This window comes from Vipera ursinii (assembly GCF_947247035.1).
Source record: "Vipera ursinii genome assembly, chromosome: 4".
NCBI classification, from domain to species: domain Eukaryota; kingdom Metazoa; phylum Chordata; class Lepidosauria; order Squamata; family Viperidae; genus Vipera; species Vipera ursinii.
The window spans coordinates 86,011,475-86,030,133 of record NC_139514.1 but is presented as its reverse complement, the minus strand read 5'-3'; the positions used below and the strand labels follow the sequence as shown (position 1 = coordinate 86,030,133).

Sequence of the window (18,659 nt, the reverse complement as noted above, 5' to 3'; positions counted from 1 at the left end):
TGCTATGACCATCGTATTCTCTTGACAAAATTCTATCAGCCTGTGCCGTGCTTCATTTTGTACTCCAAGGCCAAACTTGCCTGTTATTCCGGTTATCTTTTGGCTTCCTACTTTAGCATTCCAATCCACCATAATGATAAGGACATCATTTTTTGGTGTTAGTTCTATAAGATGCTGTAGGGCTTCATAGAACCGGTCAATTTCATCCTCTTCAGCACCGGTGGTTGGGGCATGGACTACTGTGATATTGAATGGTTTGCCTTGGATTCAAACTGAGATCATTCTGTCATTTTGCGGATTGTATCCCAGTATTGCTTTTCCTAATCTTTTATTGACTATGAAGGCTACTCCATTTCTTCTGAGGGATTCTTGCCCACAGTAGTATACCTGATGGTCATCTGAATTAAATTCACCCATTCCTGTCCATTTTAGTTCGCCGATACCTAAGATGTCGATGTTCAGTCTTGTCATCTCTTGTTTGACCATGTCCAGCTTTCCTTGATTCATGGATCTTACATTCCAGGTTCCTATGGAGAAAAAATCTTTAACCTCTTCCCCAGTAGCATGTTGGACGCCTTCTGACCTGAGGGGCTCATCTTCCAGCATCATATCATTTTGCCTTTTGGTACTGTCCATAGGGTTTTCATGGCAAAGATACTGGAGTGGGTTGCCATTTCCTTCTCCAGTGGATCATGTTTTGTCCGAACTCACTGCTATGACCTTTCCGTCTTGGGTGGCCCTGTACGGCATAGCTCATAGCTTCATTGAATTACGCAAGCCCCTTCACCACGACAAGGCAGTAATCCATGAAGGGGGTGAACATAATATGTACATAATAAATACATACACACATACACACACATATGTATACTTATACATACACCTATATACACCTATACATATACATGCATTCATACTGTGTGTGTGTGTGTGTGTGTGTGTGTGTGTGTGTATGAAAAGGAAAAGGAAAAGGAAAAGGAAAAGAAAAGAAAAGAAAAGAAAAGAAAAGAAAAGAAAAGAAAAGAAAAGGAAAGAAAAAAAGAAAAGGAAAGAAAAGAAAAGAAAAGAAAAGAAAAAAATTATCTGAGAAAAATATGATGAAAAAAATTGTATGGTTTGTTTCATTAAAACAGTAAACAGTTGCAATTCTTTACATACTTATCTAATGCAAATAATATGCAATTAGGTATACATTTCTAATACACTTATATGGCTACTTATAATGCAATAAAGCAGGATAAAAATGAAATAAATTAATAAAATCAGGAATGCCAGAGAAGCAGTTAGCTGCACTAATGGAGGATTTCCTCCATAAAGCTCTGAGAGTCGCATATTTGTTCATGTTGTTAGATTTGTACTCTTTCTCCCTTCAAGACAGCATAGATAGCATTTTCTCCCTCCTGGCTCTTCCTGTAATGAGCCCTAAACCAGTCTCCTAATTATATTATTATGTGTTCATCTCCAAACACTTTGGTAGCCTTTCTCAGGATTTTTTTCATTTCTTCTCATCCCAGGTGAGACACTGCCATTTTCTTGGATGGTCAATGTCCCTTTTTACCTGTCCTCTGGATTCCAGGAAAGAATTGCAAAAGGAGCCTTCTCTGGAGGCAATGCTTTTATAGTTTCCACAGTCTTGACCAGCACAGCTAAACTATGCAAATGCCACATCTTCAGAAGAGGCTGGGGTGCATTTTTAAAACACTTTTGGCAATGGGCTCTTCCTCAGTGTAGTTTACTGGGTAGATCTTTTGTCAAAAATAAGAGTTCAAAAGCGCGGATAGAAATCTTTCCAGAATTCATTTCTTCCTTAAACTTGCCCAATAACGCATATAGACAAACATTCACTTTGGCTAATTGTGGTGACTCAAATTGCACACTAACAATAACTAAGGAAGTAGAAATACCTATTTTGCTAACAATGGTAAATCATGTCCCAAGGGCAGCTGGACAGAAACTGTGCCTTTGGTCTTTCATTTCATTTCATTACAAAGCTTTTCTCCCTATTGGGTAGCTGAAGAAATTGAGTTCAAGAGTTTGTAGGTTGATATCTCTGCCTTCTCCTAATAGACACAAATATTTAGAGTACTACATGTTGCTGTGTGTGACACATTGAGGGCACAGCAGCAAACTCACATTTTACCGAGAATATTTTGTCTTCTTACATGAAGCCTTTTGGTCTTATCAACTACATTTTGCCCCTTTAGTCTTTTAAGTGGAAAAACCAGCTAGATTTTCTGTTGTCAGTATGCAAATCATAACAAGCTCTAGATCTCAACCCTGTGCAGTTGAAGCTGTCAGTCTACTAACTCAATCAATCAATCTTTATTTATTGATTAGCCTTTGGGCCATATCAAGTTACCAGATTCCAAAAACAAAATATCACCAAAACCTGACAAAAACAATTCAAATGGAACTGGATAAAATACAATTTAAAATAAAACTGAAACAAAATACAATCTAAATGAAATCAGGATAAAATACAATGATTTAAGAAACAGGTTAAATATGATTAAAATTATATTACAATGTCACCCCTGCATCTGCCCCAAACAGTCTTAAAACTACTTTTAAAATTACATTGTTAAATCAAGTGATCTTTCCTACAATCTACCACACTCTGCTGCACCAACCTTGTTCTTATTTCCATCAACTTTACAGCAAATTTGGCAATCCATTTCACCAACTGTAAATTAGAACCTAACAAACAATGATGCAAGAAGCGCTCTTTTGACATAGGGGTACTGGTATAAAAGATCCTGCCCAACTGGTGTTTCCTCAAATCTGAATACAGGGGACAATCAAAAATTACATGGGACATTGTTTCAACTTCCCCCATCCCGCATAAACAGACTCTTTCACTTACAGGAATCCCCCTATACCTGCCCCAAAGCATGTTTGTTTGAAGTTGGTCCAATCTCAATTTGGTAAAAAATCTCCTTAAAATGGTAGATAAAGGCAAAGTTAAATATTTTTCTATTTTAAAAAATTGTTTATTAGCTGATAACCAGGGACAAACTTTTACTGCTGTCACCTGTGCAATGTCCGATTGTGCACTTATGTCCTTAAATCTCTGTGCAATCCAAGTTCGAATCTGCCTAAGATCGTACTGCTGCCAGTTTAACTGAATACCAAAGCTAGATACCTGCTTCAAAACTCTTGATAACCAATTATTTTTGTTACTTGAGATTATCTGATCCATTAGCACTAGCTTAGGTAACCTCCCTTCCTCCATCTCAAATATTCTGAGCCAATAATAAATGGCCTTCAGCATGGCCCTAGTGCCAATCGCATGGATTCCCATTTCTGCTCTTACTACGTAAGCTGGGGTTCCAGGGGATACTGCCAAAATTCTCCTCAGGAACTTATTTTGAGGAATTTCCTGCCCAGGCAGCTTAACTAATCCCCATATTTCTGCCCCAGAGGTAAGTACTGGTTCAATTTTTGTCTGGAAGACCTTTAGCACTGGGGTTAATGAAGATGGAGTTTTTTCTAAAATAAGTTTGTTTAATTGGGCCATCTGAGCCACAGTCTTCTGAGCTCCAGCTTTTACATGCTTGTTCCATTTACCATTTGTCTGGAATACTAGCCCTAAATAGGTAAATGACTGAACTTGTTCTATTCTTTTGCCATTTAAAACCCATCTCCTCATCTGTTGTTGCCTGCTAAATATCATTACCTTTGATTTTTCTACATTAATTGTCAAACGATTTTTATACAATATACTGCCAACCTCCCTAGTGACCTTCGTAGCCCCACCTGTGAGGCCAACAGCAAAATTATATCATTGGCATATAACAGGCAATTTACCTGTCTTGTTCCTATACTAGGCCCATGAAGTGATAAGTCTTCCAGACACTTTGGGAAATCATTTAACTATAAATTAAAAAGTGTTGGGGCTAAAATACAACCTTGTCTTACGCCCTTCTTAATTGGCATTGCATTTGTTACCAATCCTGTTTTGTTCACTCGAACTCTTACCTGGGTTTCCATATATAACAATCTAATGAAGTATAGCAGTTTCTTTTCTATTCCCATGGCCTCTAATTTATCCCATAAAATTAATCTATCAATTGTATCAAAGGCTGCCTTCAGGTCTATAAATGCCACATACAGTGGTTTTTTCCAAAACTTAAACTTTGTTATTAGATGATCCAACACAAAACAATTGTCCATTGTAGATCTTCCGCTCCTGAAACCAGACTGTTCTTCAGCTAGAATGTTGTTTCTCTTTATCCAGTCTTCTAATTTATGCAGCAAATACTTAGCAGATGTCCGGTTTCCTCAGCTTGTAAACTGCTGACTCTCCGGAACTGTATCATAACTTAATGGGGACAGAACTATCAGCACCAAAGGGGTGGCAGAGGAAATGGTCTGCTTCAGCAGATTCCTTGTCTGTTTTAGTTTTTTAAGTACTTCTTGCTGCTCCGTTAATGAAAGTAAAGAAAAAGTTTCTAAGCAGGCAGAATCAAATATCTCATCTTGCGTTACGCCAATTGAAGGAAGTTTCACAGTTGCTGGAACCAAAGTCTCAGCCAACATTTCCTTTGTGATGCTAGATCTCCTCCCTGTTTCAGTTAACTTACTTTCCCCATTTCATTTACTTTTCGAGTCAGCTGACCCATGCACTGCACCACTCTCCCTAGGGGCTCTCTGGATCAATGGGCTGATTTCACTACTAGAAAAAACTTGGGTTGGTAAAATTTGGTAAAAAGCCAGGAATCCTCTCATTTGCATGAGCAGACTTCGAAAGAGCTGTTGTTTGAATTTAAGAAGGATTCTGGAATAATTATCGCATTGTGGAAGATATTCATATGCTACCAGATCTATTGCCCCCTTGTCACAGTGTATAAGCTGTGACAAAGAGGTCACTATCTGTCTTTTTGAAGTCCATCTACCCGCATTTATCTCAGAATTATATATGTTCAATACAATCTGCTCCTTCAACAATCGCCTTTTTCCCCACACACACCTGTGCCGTGGGATTTCAGGCCCATCCAGCTCACCATCTTTTTCTCCGCTATTACAGCCAATATGTTGTCTGCTTACTCCTTCCCTCATTCGCACCATTGATGGTGTCTGACCAGGTTGTTCTGTCTGGCAACCAGCCGAAATTACCTGCGGCTTTTCCGTCTGTACCGCAGCAATAAGATTGATCATAGAGTCCAACTTTAAATGCACCTCTGCAAACTGGTCAAAAATGGCCCAAACTGTCTGAGAAGTGAGCATGCTGTGCCGGCTGATGAAATCCTTTATGCTATCACTTAGCTAGTTTTCAAGCCCTGAAGCTGATCCATTTTGATTGTCAAACTCCAACTCTAATCCCTTATCCTTATCCTGGCTTGGAACTGACTCACTTAAAACTGCTGAGTCACTTGTCATCCAATTACACGGAGGGATTAGCGAGCCTCTTAACTGACTTCTTAACTGGCTCTCTTCAGCCTGCGCCTGCAGATCCCACTCCAGGGAAGAATTTCCAAACAATGCCAAAGCCTCACATCTGTCTGGTGGGAGAAAGGGGGAGGATGCATGACTTACTGTAGATGGTATAGGGTGACAGAATCCATCAATTTTCTCTTGTTTTTGTGGGTTGTTTCTATCTTCCTTACTATTTGGTGAACACTGTGCCGTCTTTCTTTTCTTCCCCTTGGGAGAGGCCATTATTACCTGCAGGGTGACAAAGTACTGCTTATTCTGAAGAAGGATCAGTATCCCAGAGATTTTTCTGCTTTCTCGACTTTCTGCTGCCACGCCGGAATGCGAAGGCCGGCTGGTCTAGAAGACGCACCGGACTAACAGGAAGAGTCAGCAGCAGCCCTGTTCTGCTCCCTTGCCGCTGCAGCCGTCTCCGGGATACCACTTGGGAGGCAGAGGCATCCAGCCTGGGTGGGGTCGGATGGATTCCACCTTGCTGTGGCTGCGCACAAAGGTGAGAGGCAGTGCTCTCTACTAACTCATTACCTCAACACTGTTTGCATCTGGATGGAGAGGAAGTGACCAGTTTAATGCAAGATTGAGTGGGTTTGGTTGTTTGACCCCCGAGGTTTATAATATTTCCTCCATTGGTCTTGGCTGGGGGTGCAGTTCGCTATACAGAAATGGTACGCAACATGGGTGTTCTCTTGGACTTGCAGATTCTGCTTAATCAGAAGGTGGCACCTATAACCAGGAGGACCCTTGCCCAGTTTGATCTGGTGTACCAATTGCATCTCTTCCTTGACAGGAGGCCCTTCAGATGGTCATTCATGCTATGGTTACTTCCCAAGGGTGTTGGTAAAGACAGTGGGAGGGTCCTAGTCCTGGGAATTTAGGGGCACAAATATGGAGTTAATATTACTGTTTGGGGGGTGAAGGTGGGCTAATCAGGTATGTGCTGATGGGGGTCTAGCTATTGTTATCAGGCAATCCCTTGTGTCTTTCAGGGACCCTGCTCAACAGGTTTCCAATTGTGAGAACCTGTTCATTAATTTGGGGTCTAGGAATCAGTTGGGACTGTTGCTGTTTTACCTGCACTACAATCTTCTTGCCTGAACTCCTTGGAGAATAGAGTCTGAGGTGGCTCAGGAGTTCAGGACTTCCATGACAATCATCGAAGCATCTCCCAGGTCATCTGTAGCCTGACTTCTGATTTAGTGTTCCTGTCAGAGAAGTGGCAGTGTGATCTGAAATTGTAAGAGCTTACATTGTCTCCTTTGTCAGTCAGATTACGCCCTGATTTCCTAGGGATTCTCCAATGCCATGACCCACTATGGACACAATAGATTGGTCTGCTTCAACTGACTGATTGCTGAGCAGTTTCAAAGGAGCTGGGGACTAGCCATGTTGGTTTGCTGCATGGTCGATCCAAGGTCTTGGTTGCTGCTTGGAACAAGGGGCTGCTGAGGACTTGGATCAAATTGTAGCCATCTCTCTCCTTTTCTCAGTCTCCATGGTTTACTGAGAAGTTGGGAAATCAAATTGGAGAAAAGCATCTAAAGTATTGCTGGTGTTCAATAAGAGATGAGCTCTCCTGAACATAGATGAGAGCCACTACTAAAGTCTACATTGTGGCTTTAAGACGGAAAACATTTGGTATTTCTCCATCCTTATTGTATCTGCCGAATCCATTTCTTGATATTGTAATAAGTCATCACTCTTATGCAAGCTGTGCTAACATTTTCCTGTGTAATCAGAAATGTTAATGGGTGTATGATGGCTTGGTTCTTGAAGGCACTGTTTTTCCCTATGATTGTTGAATATTGCTTTCTTCCAGTGATGAAAATCAAAGTAATGAATAGACAGATGATAAGGTTAGTATAGTAAATAGATATGTCTATACACTAGAATAAAGACAATAGTAAAAGCATTTTTATTATTTGAATTATCTAACATTTAGTCGGAATTAAACATGTTGAATATTATTTTCTGGCCAAAATGACATCGTAGAGATTTTCTTTCTTAAACTGAATATCGTTAAAGCCAGCAGTTTGGAAGAGCATTCGATGCACTGATTCTTTCCGTGCTTTTCCTTCTGTCAAAAGCAACATTATAATGCAGTACAAATGTCCAGGAAGTAACCCAGATATTTCTTCATCAATAATAGGGTCCATTGCTAAGACTCCACCACCTGTTGCAAAAGTAATTTGTGAAATCAGTAATACGTTGCCTACAAAAGAGGTAATGCCCTTGCATCTCATTTTCATTTTTAGGGTTGTGACGTTTATCCCATCACTTTCCCAGTCTTCTAAAAATATTGTTTTGGGAAATTGTTCTCCTTCTCCCTAGACCAGGGGTCGGCAACCTCGGCTCTTTTATGACTCGTGGACTTCAACTCCCAGAATTCCTGAGCCAGCATAGCTGGCTCAGGAATTCTGGGAGTTGAAGTCCACGAGTCATAAAAGAGCCGAGGTTGCCGACCCCTGCCCTAGACTAAGTTCATGCTCCAATTTAGTCTCCTGAGAGACCTAAAAGATATAAAAATGTTATGCCAACTTTGGATCCTTCATCATACCTAACTCATAACATATGCCACTTTAGCTCATTTACCACATGATTGCTTCCCATGCTCTCATAGACACCTACGGAAGGAACTGGATTCCATAATATAGTAATGCTTCAATGTTGGTTAGGAAACACACAAAAAGCTGCTGTGGCCGAGGAAGCCTCAGTTCTGCTCCCTGCCTTCTTCTCTCCACCCCACTGAATTTGCTTCACAGAAGCAAATCATGATCACATCACACCAGGACACCACAACCATCATAAATATGAACCAGTTGCCAAGGATCTGAATTTTGATCCTGTGCCCATGGGGATGCTGCAATGGCCGTAAGCATGAAAAACCGTCATAAGTCGCTTTTTCCAGTGCTGTTGTAACAGTCACTAAATAAATAAGTCAAGGACCACCTGTATCACTTAATGACTGCAGTGACCTACAACCAAAATTCTGAGCCCCTTTTAGGTCATACATTGAGCACTATCTGTACATTATCAGGGGTTGTTGCAAGTACATAAAAACACTATGGATGGATCTGGTTGTCTTCTCATTCAGAAATGGCAATTTTTCTCTTTCTAGCAATGCTTACCTGGCTTACAGGCTGTAAATACTTTTGTGAGCAGCTGGATGCACTTTTCATCACTCCAATTATACAAGACTCTTGATAAGATGTAAAGATCTGCTTCAGGAATTGGATCTTTAAAAAAATCCCCTGTAATAAGAATACATCTCTTTATAAGGTAGAAATTTGTTAATTCTATTAACTTGGAGAAACAATTTCTTCTCCTGTTTGTAAAGCTGGTTTCTACAATGATACTTTTTTTCAGCTACTGCTTTGAAATGGCAGAGGTATTGATTCAAAGCACATATTACCTTCATGGAAAGAGATCTGGGATTCATCTGAAAATGCATTATATTTTTTTGATATTTCCACAACTCCAGGAAGGTCAAGAAGTTTCACAGTACAATTTGGGTACACTGAAACCAATTCCTTAGCTAAGCCACCGCTACTTCCTTGAAAAAAAGAGCACAATGCAAAAAAAGGAACTATGTAAGGAAGATATCCTGCATTTTTAACAATTTACTAGAACATTTGTTATGATTTTAGCTTACCTCATTATTTTATTTTTCATATACCTGTGCTAAACAGATATATAATATTGTGAATTAAAGAAGTATATTCATTAATGTGTGTTTGATTGTTTATTTATATATTAAACTTATTAACTGCCCATCTTCCTCACCAAGTGGCTCTGGGTGGTGTACAATTTAATCAGTCAATAAATAAAATATTTTACCATGCTGACTGACAGGTTGTGTAGCACACATACAACACACAGAAGAAGAGGTCCTTCTCCCCAAGCCCAGGTGTGATTGGCAGCTTACCAGCTCAGATGCAGATAAAAGTCCCCAAGCTTGAAATGGGGTGGGGTGTATGTGTGTGCATGCAGATGTTGAAGGAAAGGTCCTTCCCTCCAAGCTCAGGGTGCAATTGGCAGCTTGCCAGCAGGGATGCTAATAAAAATCCCCAAGCTCAGAATGGGGTGTCTGTGTGTATGTGCGCTTGCATGCATGTGTGTGTATGTGTATGTATTTCTCTCTGACTGTCTGTGTTTCTATGTCTCTGTGTGTGTTCACGTCCCTCAACCAGGCCAACTTTGGAATCCAGAGTGGAAGGCCCAGGCTCATGGCAAGTTGTCCCTGTGATGTGTTGCCTTGGACGAGGTGTCCTGCGGCCAGGTGGTAGTGGTGAATTGTCCCATTCCAGCCAGGATAAGCCCTTGCAGGATAGTGTGATTTTTTTGTTTTATTGTTGTTTTGTTTTGTTTTTTGGCAAGACTTCAGTACAGGTTTGTCATTGTCTTCTTCATAGGGCTGAAAAAAATGACTGGCCCAAGGACACTCAGCTGGACTAGAACTTCTGTTCTCTCAGTTTCTAGCCTGAATGCCTTAACCATCACACCAGCTGGCTCACCTTTCATTCAGCGCATCATGTCAATATCATACCAGGCAAGGAAGGGACTGAATGCCTTAACCACTACACCTGTTCTGCTGGTTTTCAGGTATGGCTTGAAAACCGGCAGAGTCCCAGTGTTTGCCTTGATAAGCTATACATGTTTATACAGCTGAATTAAGATGGGTTCCTCAGAACATATTGATACATTTTCTTGGATGTCACTTTGTCACACAGAGAAGCTGGCATTCAGTGGATAAGACAAAGGAGTACAGAAATAGTCAACCACCTCCCATGATGGCATTCCAAGGACATTGGGTGGTACCTCAGGGACATTGTGTGTTTCCTGGGAGAATTTCCATGACCCTAAAGGCCCCCTGAGGTAACTGGACTAACTATGTGTATGTTCTACCGAGGCTATCATTAGATTCCTGATCAACGCACCTGCTGGCTCTCTTTTAATTCAATCATCACGGCAATATCATAGCAGACAAGGGAGAGAAAAGGAAGGAAAAGAGTGCTTTCATCTTCAAAAATGCCCCCACCTCTTTCCAAACAGTCACAGGACTGTTGATACTTAGTGTAACCCAGTCAGTAATTCTGACAAGCTAAGCCATTTTAAAATTGGGTATTTACAAATAAGGTTCAAAACAAAGAAGATCACAGGATAGGATTCTATAAGTCTACTTTTACAATGAGGGAATTACATGTCTTGACAGAGCCTGAAAGTCTTTCAATCCAGTCTCTCCAGAATATCGCATAGTATCAAATTGGCATAATGAAGACTTTCAGTTACTTACCACCCAGATCATAAATGAGATGAAAATCAGAAAGGTCAAAGGCAGACACCACTTCTTTTCCATACAGACTCCAAGCCTCGCTCATGAATCTGAAAAAGCTTTCAGTGCTTTCCTTTGAACTAGAATTAAAATTTGCATTGGGAGATGATTAACAGAGACACAACTATATGGAAGTTGTGAAGACTAGAAGAAAAAAACATCATAAGACGGAAAGGACATGGGAATGTTTGTATATTATTCATGCTTCACTAAGATCCTATCATAGCTACTTTGCATACTATTCATTTTCAGGGTAATCAACTTTATGCAGACCAGGAAATAATTAAAAAATGAGTTATGAAGTCAAAGATAACAAAAAAAGAATACAGACACCCCCCCAAGATTTTGAAAACAATATTCAGCACATCTCTCCATATCTTCTTCTCCTTGCAAAGCATCCAGGGAGCCTTGAACAGAAGATGATGCACATATTTTCTTTGCTATCACTTTGTCACACAGGGAAGCTGGCACTCAGGACATAAGACAAAGGAGTACAGAAATAGTCAACCACCTCCCATGGTGGCATTCCTAGGACATTGGGTGGTAGCTCAGGGACTGAGTGTTTCCTGGGAGACTTTCCACCCAGATCATAAATGAGCTGAAAATCAGAAAGACCCATGCAGACTCCAATCAGTTGGCAGATGATTAACAACTGCATGAACTACTATATGATTAACATGTGATCATAAAGCTAGAATTATATTTTTTCATTATGTGGCCATGGTTTCTGCAGGAGTTTGTGTTACCTTTCTGGTTTTAAAGAGATAAATTACCCTGAGCAATTCCTGTCCAAAATTGCTAAATATGCCAATATTTGCCTTAGGATCATCTGTCCTGGAAGAATCTCAAATGTCAACATTCTTGTAGGCTGGCATTTGAGCAACAGGAGATGCATGATAAGGATTTGGGAAAATCTGTGGATAATGAATGAAAGCATCTTTGTTCCTGTGCTTTGCTAGAATTGCACATGTAGTTGACTTAGCTCTAGTTGTAGATTTCAGTTTTCCCTTTTGAAAATTAATTCTTGATAAGTGAGACAGGTTGAATACCCCAGTTCCAGCAAAAAGAGACTGAAGACTGGAAGAACAAAACATCATAAGACAGAAAAGACATGGGAAAGTATGTATATTATTCATGCTTCACTAAACATAGCTACTGTTCTTTCAAAGTAAGCAACGTTATGCAAAACCCAGGAAATAATGAATTCGGATTTGGGAAGCAGAAGATAACAAGAAACTCCCCATCCCCAAATTATGAAAACAATATTCAGTGAATCTCTCTGCAGTGTATGCCTCTCAGCATACACAAAGAACAGCACAGCAGGAGGCTGATGGTGCAGATCAGCAGGGGGGTTGGACAGCTCCGGGCGATAACCGCTAATGGCTAATGGGTTAAGCTGTTGACAGCCCCAGGCATGGTCAGCCTGGTGGGAAGCCAGGATTTAAACCCATTGGTCACCTGCACTGGCGGGAAGCCCAGGTTTGAACTAATTGGATGCCACCCACCTGGGCAGGTACAAATAGACGCCAGGTTTCCCCTGTTTCTCTAGTTCGTTCTGTTCCAAATAAACTCATTGTTACCCAGCTCTGTGTCCGCCTCTCTGTGAAGCACGCGACTTTACACTGGCGACGAGGATGGGATCCTGCTCCAGTAAACGCTAGCCGCGGACGAACTCCCATCGGCAGCTCAGGAACCGACGCAGGACGACCCCGACCGAGGTAATGGCGCAACTGGGACAATACCCCATCTTCAACAGCAACCGCCCTGAGGAGTGGGAGGCGTTCGTAGGTCAGCTCGAGTGCTACCTACAGGCGAATGGGGTCAAGGATGACCAACAGAGAGCGGCGGCGCTACTCTGCAGCTGTGGCATGGAGACGTACCAGCTGGCAGTCGGTCTTTGCGTGCCTGACGACATTCACACCGTCGGGTACAGTGAACTGATAACTAAACTAACGGAGCATTTTAAGCCTGAAACTTCAGAGATAGCTTGGCGGTACCGTTTCGAGAAACGGGACCAGCGTCCAGGCAAGACTGCGAAGCAATACATGGCTGCCCTGCGACAAGCGGCGAGACACTGCAACTTCGACAACCTCGAAGTCCGTCTGCGAGATCGGATTGTCTGCAGGCAAAGGGACCGGAAGCTGAGGGCAGAAGATGTTTGCCAAGCAGAAGCTGACCCTTCGGGACGTCCAGGAGGAGTTCTTAGCCTGGGACGTAGCGGAGGAGTCCGACGCAAGGGAGAATGGGGCCATCCATCAGCTGTCCGGCCACGGCGACGCAGAAGGGGGAGACTTCGAGGTAGACACCATCCACCGCCAGCAGCAATCGACCACCTACTCCTGGGACCGCGTGAAGGAGCAACGCCCAGCGGCAGCCAAGCAGCAGTATCAGGAGTGTGGATGTGGAACGAGCGGCCCCTGGTCTACCCAGTTTTCCGGCTGCAGCGCCCATCGCTCCCGGTCTACCCAGCAGTGCGGCAGCGGCCCCAGGTCTACCCAGCCCGGCTCTCTCAGACAACCCCGGTCTACCCCGTGCATCAGCTGCGGGTCAGGAACCGCCAACCGGTCTACCCGATGTGCCAGCTGCTGATTGGATGCCACCCACCTGGGCAGGTACAAATAGACGCCAGGTTTCCCCTGTTTCTCTAGTACGTTCTGTTCCGAATAAACTCATCGTTACCCAGCTCTGTGTCCGCCTCTCTGTGAAGCACACGACTTTACACTCTCCATACCTTCTTCTTGCAAACCATCCAGTGTGGATAAATTGGCTGATTCGCAACCCAGGCTCCAAATTTGTGATTGTAGGGTGGATGTAATAGTGTGATGATCATTACAGCAAAACTGGGCTTTGGCTCTGATTGTGACAGATTGGCCAAAATCAGTTTTGGTGGGTAGCACTGCTTGTCTGGTCTTTTTCTTTATTTAAAAAAAACTTCCATGAAAATATTTGCAGAGCTGCAAAGTGAGATTTGATATATAAAAGCAAAACAGCTATTTACTGTCCAATCTTTACAAAAGAACGTCATAAAATCCTATTTTACCTGTACTGAGGTCCATAAAATTCTTTTGAAGAAATGCCATATATTGATTGAATCGGAGGTTTCCCATCCCTCTAGCAGATTATATGGTTTTTTAAATTGAAAACAACAAAACTACCATTAGCGATTATATTCTTCTACCTCCCCAGGATCAAAATAGTGCTTCTGTTCAAATAGCACAATAATATAACTTGCAAAAGTTACTCCAAAAATATCACAGGCTCAAAACAATAATGGAAACCTATGAAGTGAATGAATCTGACAGAAACTGACTCTTTACGTCCACCTTGTTTCACTGTTTTTTATCATTAAATAGTTATTAAATTCCTTTAGCCAAATCTTTTGCACAATATTTTTGGTCACTTTAATTATTAAACACCTGAATTCTGATATTTTATGAACTGAGTTTTGGTTGCAATCATCAAAGTGTCTTTCTAAATTAAAATGCTAGGACAATGTTTTTAATCAGATTAAAAATCTTAAACCTAATTTTTACAAGCTGGCTTTCTAAGTGTCTGTGGGTTGCAAAGGCATCTTTTCCAAAGACATTGAGCAACAATTAAATATTGATTAAATGAATAAATAACACAACTGGAAAAGTCCAAAAGCAAATGGGTGTGTGGAATCGGTTCATCACCACTGCGTCTGTTGAAACTCCATGTCTTGTAAGCAACAGAGAATTAAACAGATCTTGAGGTGCAAAGGTCATTACTTCTTTGATCGCAGAAGAGACAACTGAGAAAATAGGCAGATTGTATTGAGTGATGATGCTTCTACAGTAGTTGTATCATGCAAATGATACAGAATACAAATCTCTGTTGCTTGTGGGAAAGGAAGCCTACCAGTTCTGGTCTTTAATATGGTCTTTGAGAAAAGATTTTTACTTTACCGATACTCCCTTCCTACCTCACAGCTTCAGACAAGTATTGCATTGCTGGATAAATAGTTTCTGAATAGAACTTCATGGAATAATACTGAGACTTTGGGCTTGATTTAGCCAGAAAGAGGTTGGCAAACTCTGTGTTTCCATAAAGATCTGAAAATGAAAGCATAAGATAAAAGACAATTACTTCAAAACCCCTTTGCTGAATTCCTTATACATGTGATAAAAGCAAAGCATGAGGTTCATTATAAATGATTACAGTTTGTTTGAAATCCTGAAATCCAAAAAACATTTGACTTGGTATTCCAAAAAGAGTTCCTGAAATGAAGTGGCTGAGTTCTCTGAACATAAGATTCATGAGAAATTAATAAGCAAAACTGAATAGCAACAAACAAATAACAGAGTTGGAAGGGACCTCGGAGGTCTTCTAATTCAACTGCCTGCTCAAGCAGGAAACCCTATAAGATTTCAGACAAATGGTTCTTCAGACAAATGATTCTTTAAAAAACCTCCAGTGTTGGAATACCTACAACTTCTGGAGGCAAGTCATTCCACTGATTATTTGTTCTCACTGCCAGGATATTTCTCCTTAATTCTAGGTGGTTTCTCTCCTTGGTTAGTTTCTATTCATTGCTTCTTGTCCTCCCTTCAGGTGCCTTGGAGAATAGCTTGACTCTCTTTTCTTTGTGGCAACCCCTGAGATATTGGAACATTGCTATCATGTTACCTCTAGTCCTTCTTTTCATTAAACTAGACATGACCAATTCCTGCAACATTTCTTCATATGTTTTAGCCTCCAGTCCCCAAATCATCTTTGTTGCTCTTCTCTCCACTTTTTCTAGAGTCTCAACATCTTTTTTTATACCATAGCAAAAAAATTGGATGCAATATTCTGAGTGTGATCCTTCCAAGGCATTATAAAGTGGTATTAACACTTCACGTGATCTTGATTCTATCTCTCTCTTAATGGAGCTTAGGGCTGCATTGGCTTTTTTTGTAGCTGCAGCACACTGCTGGCTCATATTTAAGTGATTTTTCACTAGGACTCCAGGATCCCTCTTGCAGTTACTACTATTAAGCCAGATGCCACCTACTCTGTATCTGTACATTTGGTTTTTCTTGCCTAAATGTGGAACCTTTTTTTCTCATGATTGAATTTCATTTTGTTAGATAGGGCCCAATGTTCAAGTCTGTTGAGATCATTCTGTGCCTATCTTCTGGAGTGTTGGCTATTCCTGCCAGCTTGGTATCATCTACAAATTTTATGAGTTCCCCTTCTATTCCTCATCTAAATCATTGATGATGATATTGAAAAGTACTGAGCCTAAGATAGAACCTTGGTGTACCCCATTGCATACCTCCCTCCATGTAGATGCCATTAAGGACTACATGTTGAGTGTGGTCAGCCAATTATGAATCCATCTAGTGCTGATGCTATCTAAGCCACATTTTTCTACCTCATCAAGTAGTAAGTTGTTGTTTACTTTGTCAAATGCCTTATTGAAATTTATGTAAATAATATCAACAGCATTTCTCTTGTCTACTATTTTGTGACATTGTCAAAGAATGCAATAGGTTTTCCTTGGCATAATCAATTTTTGACAAATTCTGGTTTGTTTGTTTGCCTATAGGTGTTCACAGATTTATTGCTTGATTATGTTTTCCAAAATCTTCCCAAGTATTGATGTCAGATTTATAGATCTGTAGTTTCCTGGATCCTTTTTTTTCCTTTTTTGAATGTAGGAACTACATCAGCCCTTTTTGAATCATCTGATAGTTCCCCAGTGCTCCAGTATCTTTGAAAGATACAGTTCAGTGGTTCTGAGATCACGTCTGCCAATTCCTTTCAGAACCTTGGGATGCAACCCATCTGGTCCTGGTGATTTGAAGTTGTCTAGACTGGATCAGTGTTCTCTTACCATTTTCTTTCTTATTTTGATTTGCATTGCTATAGGTCAGATTGTTTTTTTCCCTTTTGTATAAAATCAGATGCAAAAAATGAGTTAAGCAGTTCTGTTTTTTCCGTACTGCTCGTCACCTTGCCATTTTCTCACAGTTATTGACCAATCATTTCCTTGACTTTTTTCTCTTTTTCTACATGGTGAAAGAAGCTTTTTAAGATATTTTTTTACTTTTGTTGCAATTCTTTGTTCTGAGTCTGAGAGTTCTTTTGAGCACTTATTTTTCTTCTTTATTGGAATTGTGGTAGACTGGGCTTTTATAATCTCACTGATCATTTTATATACAATGATTTTATAGTAAATAAATTAAAAGAAGAATGAGAAAAGAATGGCCAAATACTCCTAACCTCATGGAAAATAACGCTATGTGGTCATTTTAAAACAACCCTAACTGCTTCCTCCTGATAATTAGGATCACCTTTGCCATCCTTCCATTCCACTTTCAGGACCTTTAACTCCACACAAGCCCCCAGCAGCATCTGCATCCCGGTAAGACTGGTCTTCAAGCGCTCAGCCACAGTTGCAGGGGAGATCAGTTTCCCTGACTCTCTCAGCAAATCGAAGACACCCAAGTGACTGGTAGTAAATATGATCTGCGAAGAAATAAAGAAGTCAGAGGAGGCACAAAAAAAGAGAAGGATTGCAGATCCTACAGATTACAGATTTAAACTTTTAAGAGTTCCAGATCACACAAAGAATCATATTTGCTGTTCAGTGGTCAAAGATTGTGGGAGCATGGTTTTTATTTTTATTTACTGATTTTTAATGGATAAACAAAAAAGAGAGAAAGAAAAGGAGCAAAAGACAAAGATAATAATGATGGAGATATATACTTTGCCAAAAAAGAGGGGAAAAGAATACTCTTTGTGAAATAAATACAACCAAAAATAGCATATTTCATTATAACCGTAAACAGTTATAATTCTATATATACTTATCTAATGCAAATATTATTTAATTATGCATTGATTTTTAAATGCATTTATATGACTAGCATTTTTAACCTACCATATTTTATATAAATGAATCCCATATTTCATTATACTTGCCCATACAAAGCCAAAGTCTACATTCTCATAAGTGGTAAGTACTGTCAGGTCTTCAATTCATTGAATAAATAAGGCCATACATTTATACAATCAGGAGGCCCTACCCAGACCTGAACCTAATCAGGGGGACCAAAGTGACACAGCAAACAGAGAAGCATTTTCCAATCCTTGGGTTTTGGAACTAGTCAGACCCCACCAACATTCAGACCAGAGTAACGGGGCCACAACATCTTGTACAAGCCCAGGGAGTCCTCATAACTCCAGGTCCAATGAGGACAGGGACATCTCCACACCTGAAATATCACCGCCTGCACCTGGGGCATACCACAACCCCAGGTCAAACAACTCAAATGGCAACACCAGGCCTGAAGGGGGGGAACCCCTGAGACATTCTGGCTGATCCCACAGGCCTCCTGCTTACCTCTCAGAGTATGTGTGAACTTGAGGGCGGCAGGGAAAGCCTTTGTGGGAATTAAGTATATATAGTTGTTGGGGAGGGGAGTTTGGAAATTGGAAAAGGGTATTGTCTTTGCTTATGGGGGAAGGGGTGTAGTGTATGCTGGCATAGCATACATGTGTGACAGCTGAATAAGGATGCGCGGAGCTGGACAGCTCCGTGCAGGAACAGCGTTCGGCAGGAAAGCCGGATTTAAAGGGATTGGCTGCCCAGCCGGCAGGAAACCTGAGTTTAAACCTATTGGCCAGGCATTCACCTGGTCAGGTATAAAATAAGGCAGGTAACCTTTGTTCCTCAGTTCTGGACCATCTTTCCTCCTAATAAAGTCACTGCACGCCTGAAGTCTGAGTCTCTCTGATTGCCAAACCGACACAACACGGGGGAACCTTTACCTTTTTACCTTCCCCAAATAGTAAGGCTTAATACATTCCCATTTATCATTAGCTAAAGAAACCTCTCTCTAATTTTAGTTATATTAAAAGTTACCAATTGAGTTATATCTTTTGGTAT

At 40.9% G+C, this 18,659-nt stretch overlaps 1 protein-coding gene across 1 annotated transcript; it reads right to left on the bottom strand.

Annotated features, from left to right (window-relative positions):
* Positions 1-7,329: 7,329 nt before the first annotated feature.
* LOC310640350 (acetylserotonin O-methyltransferase-like) lies at positions 7,330-17,282 on the bottom strand. The gene is made up of 7 exons (XM_083362565.1): positions 17,062-17,282; positions 14,706-14,835; positions 13,803-13,873; positions 12,421-12,526; positions 10,724-10,842; positions 8,559-8,774; positions 7,330-7,603 (listed from the first exon to the last, which is right to left on the bottom strand). Exons 1-7 carry the CDS (start codon positions 17,126-17,128, stop codon positions 7,395-7,397), a joined length of 918 nt encoding a protein of 305 aa, XP_083218691.1. The 5' UTR covers positions 17,129-17,282; the 3' UTR covers positions 7,330-7,394.
* Positions 17,283-18,659: the final 1,377 nt, after the last annotated feature.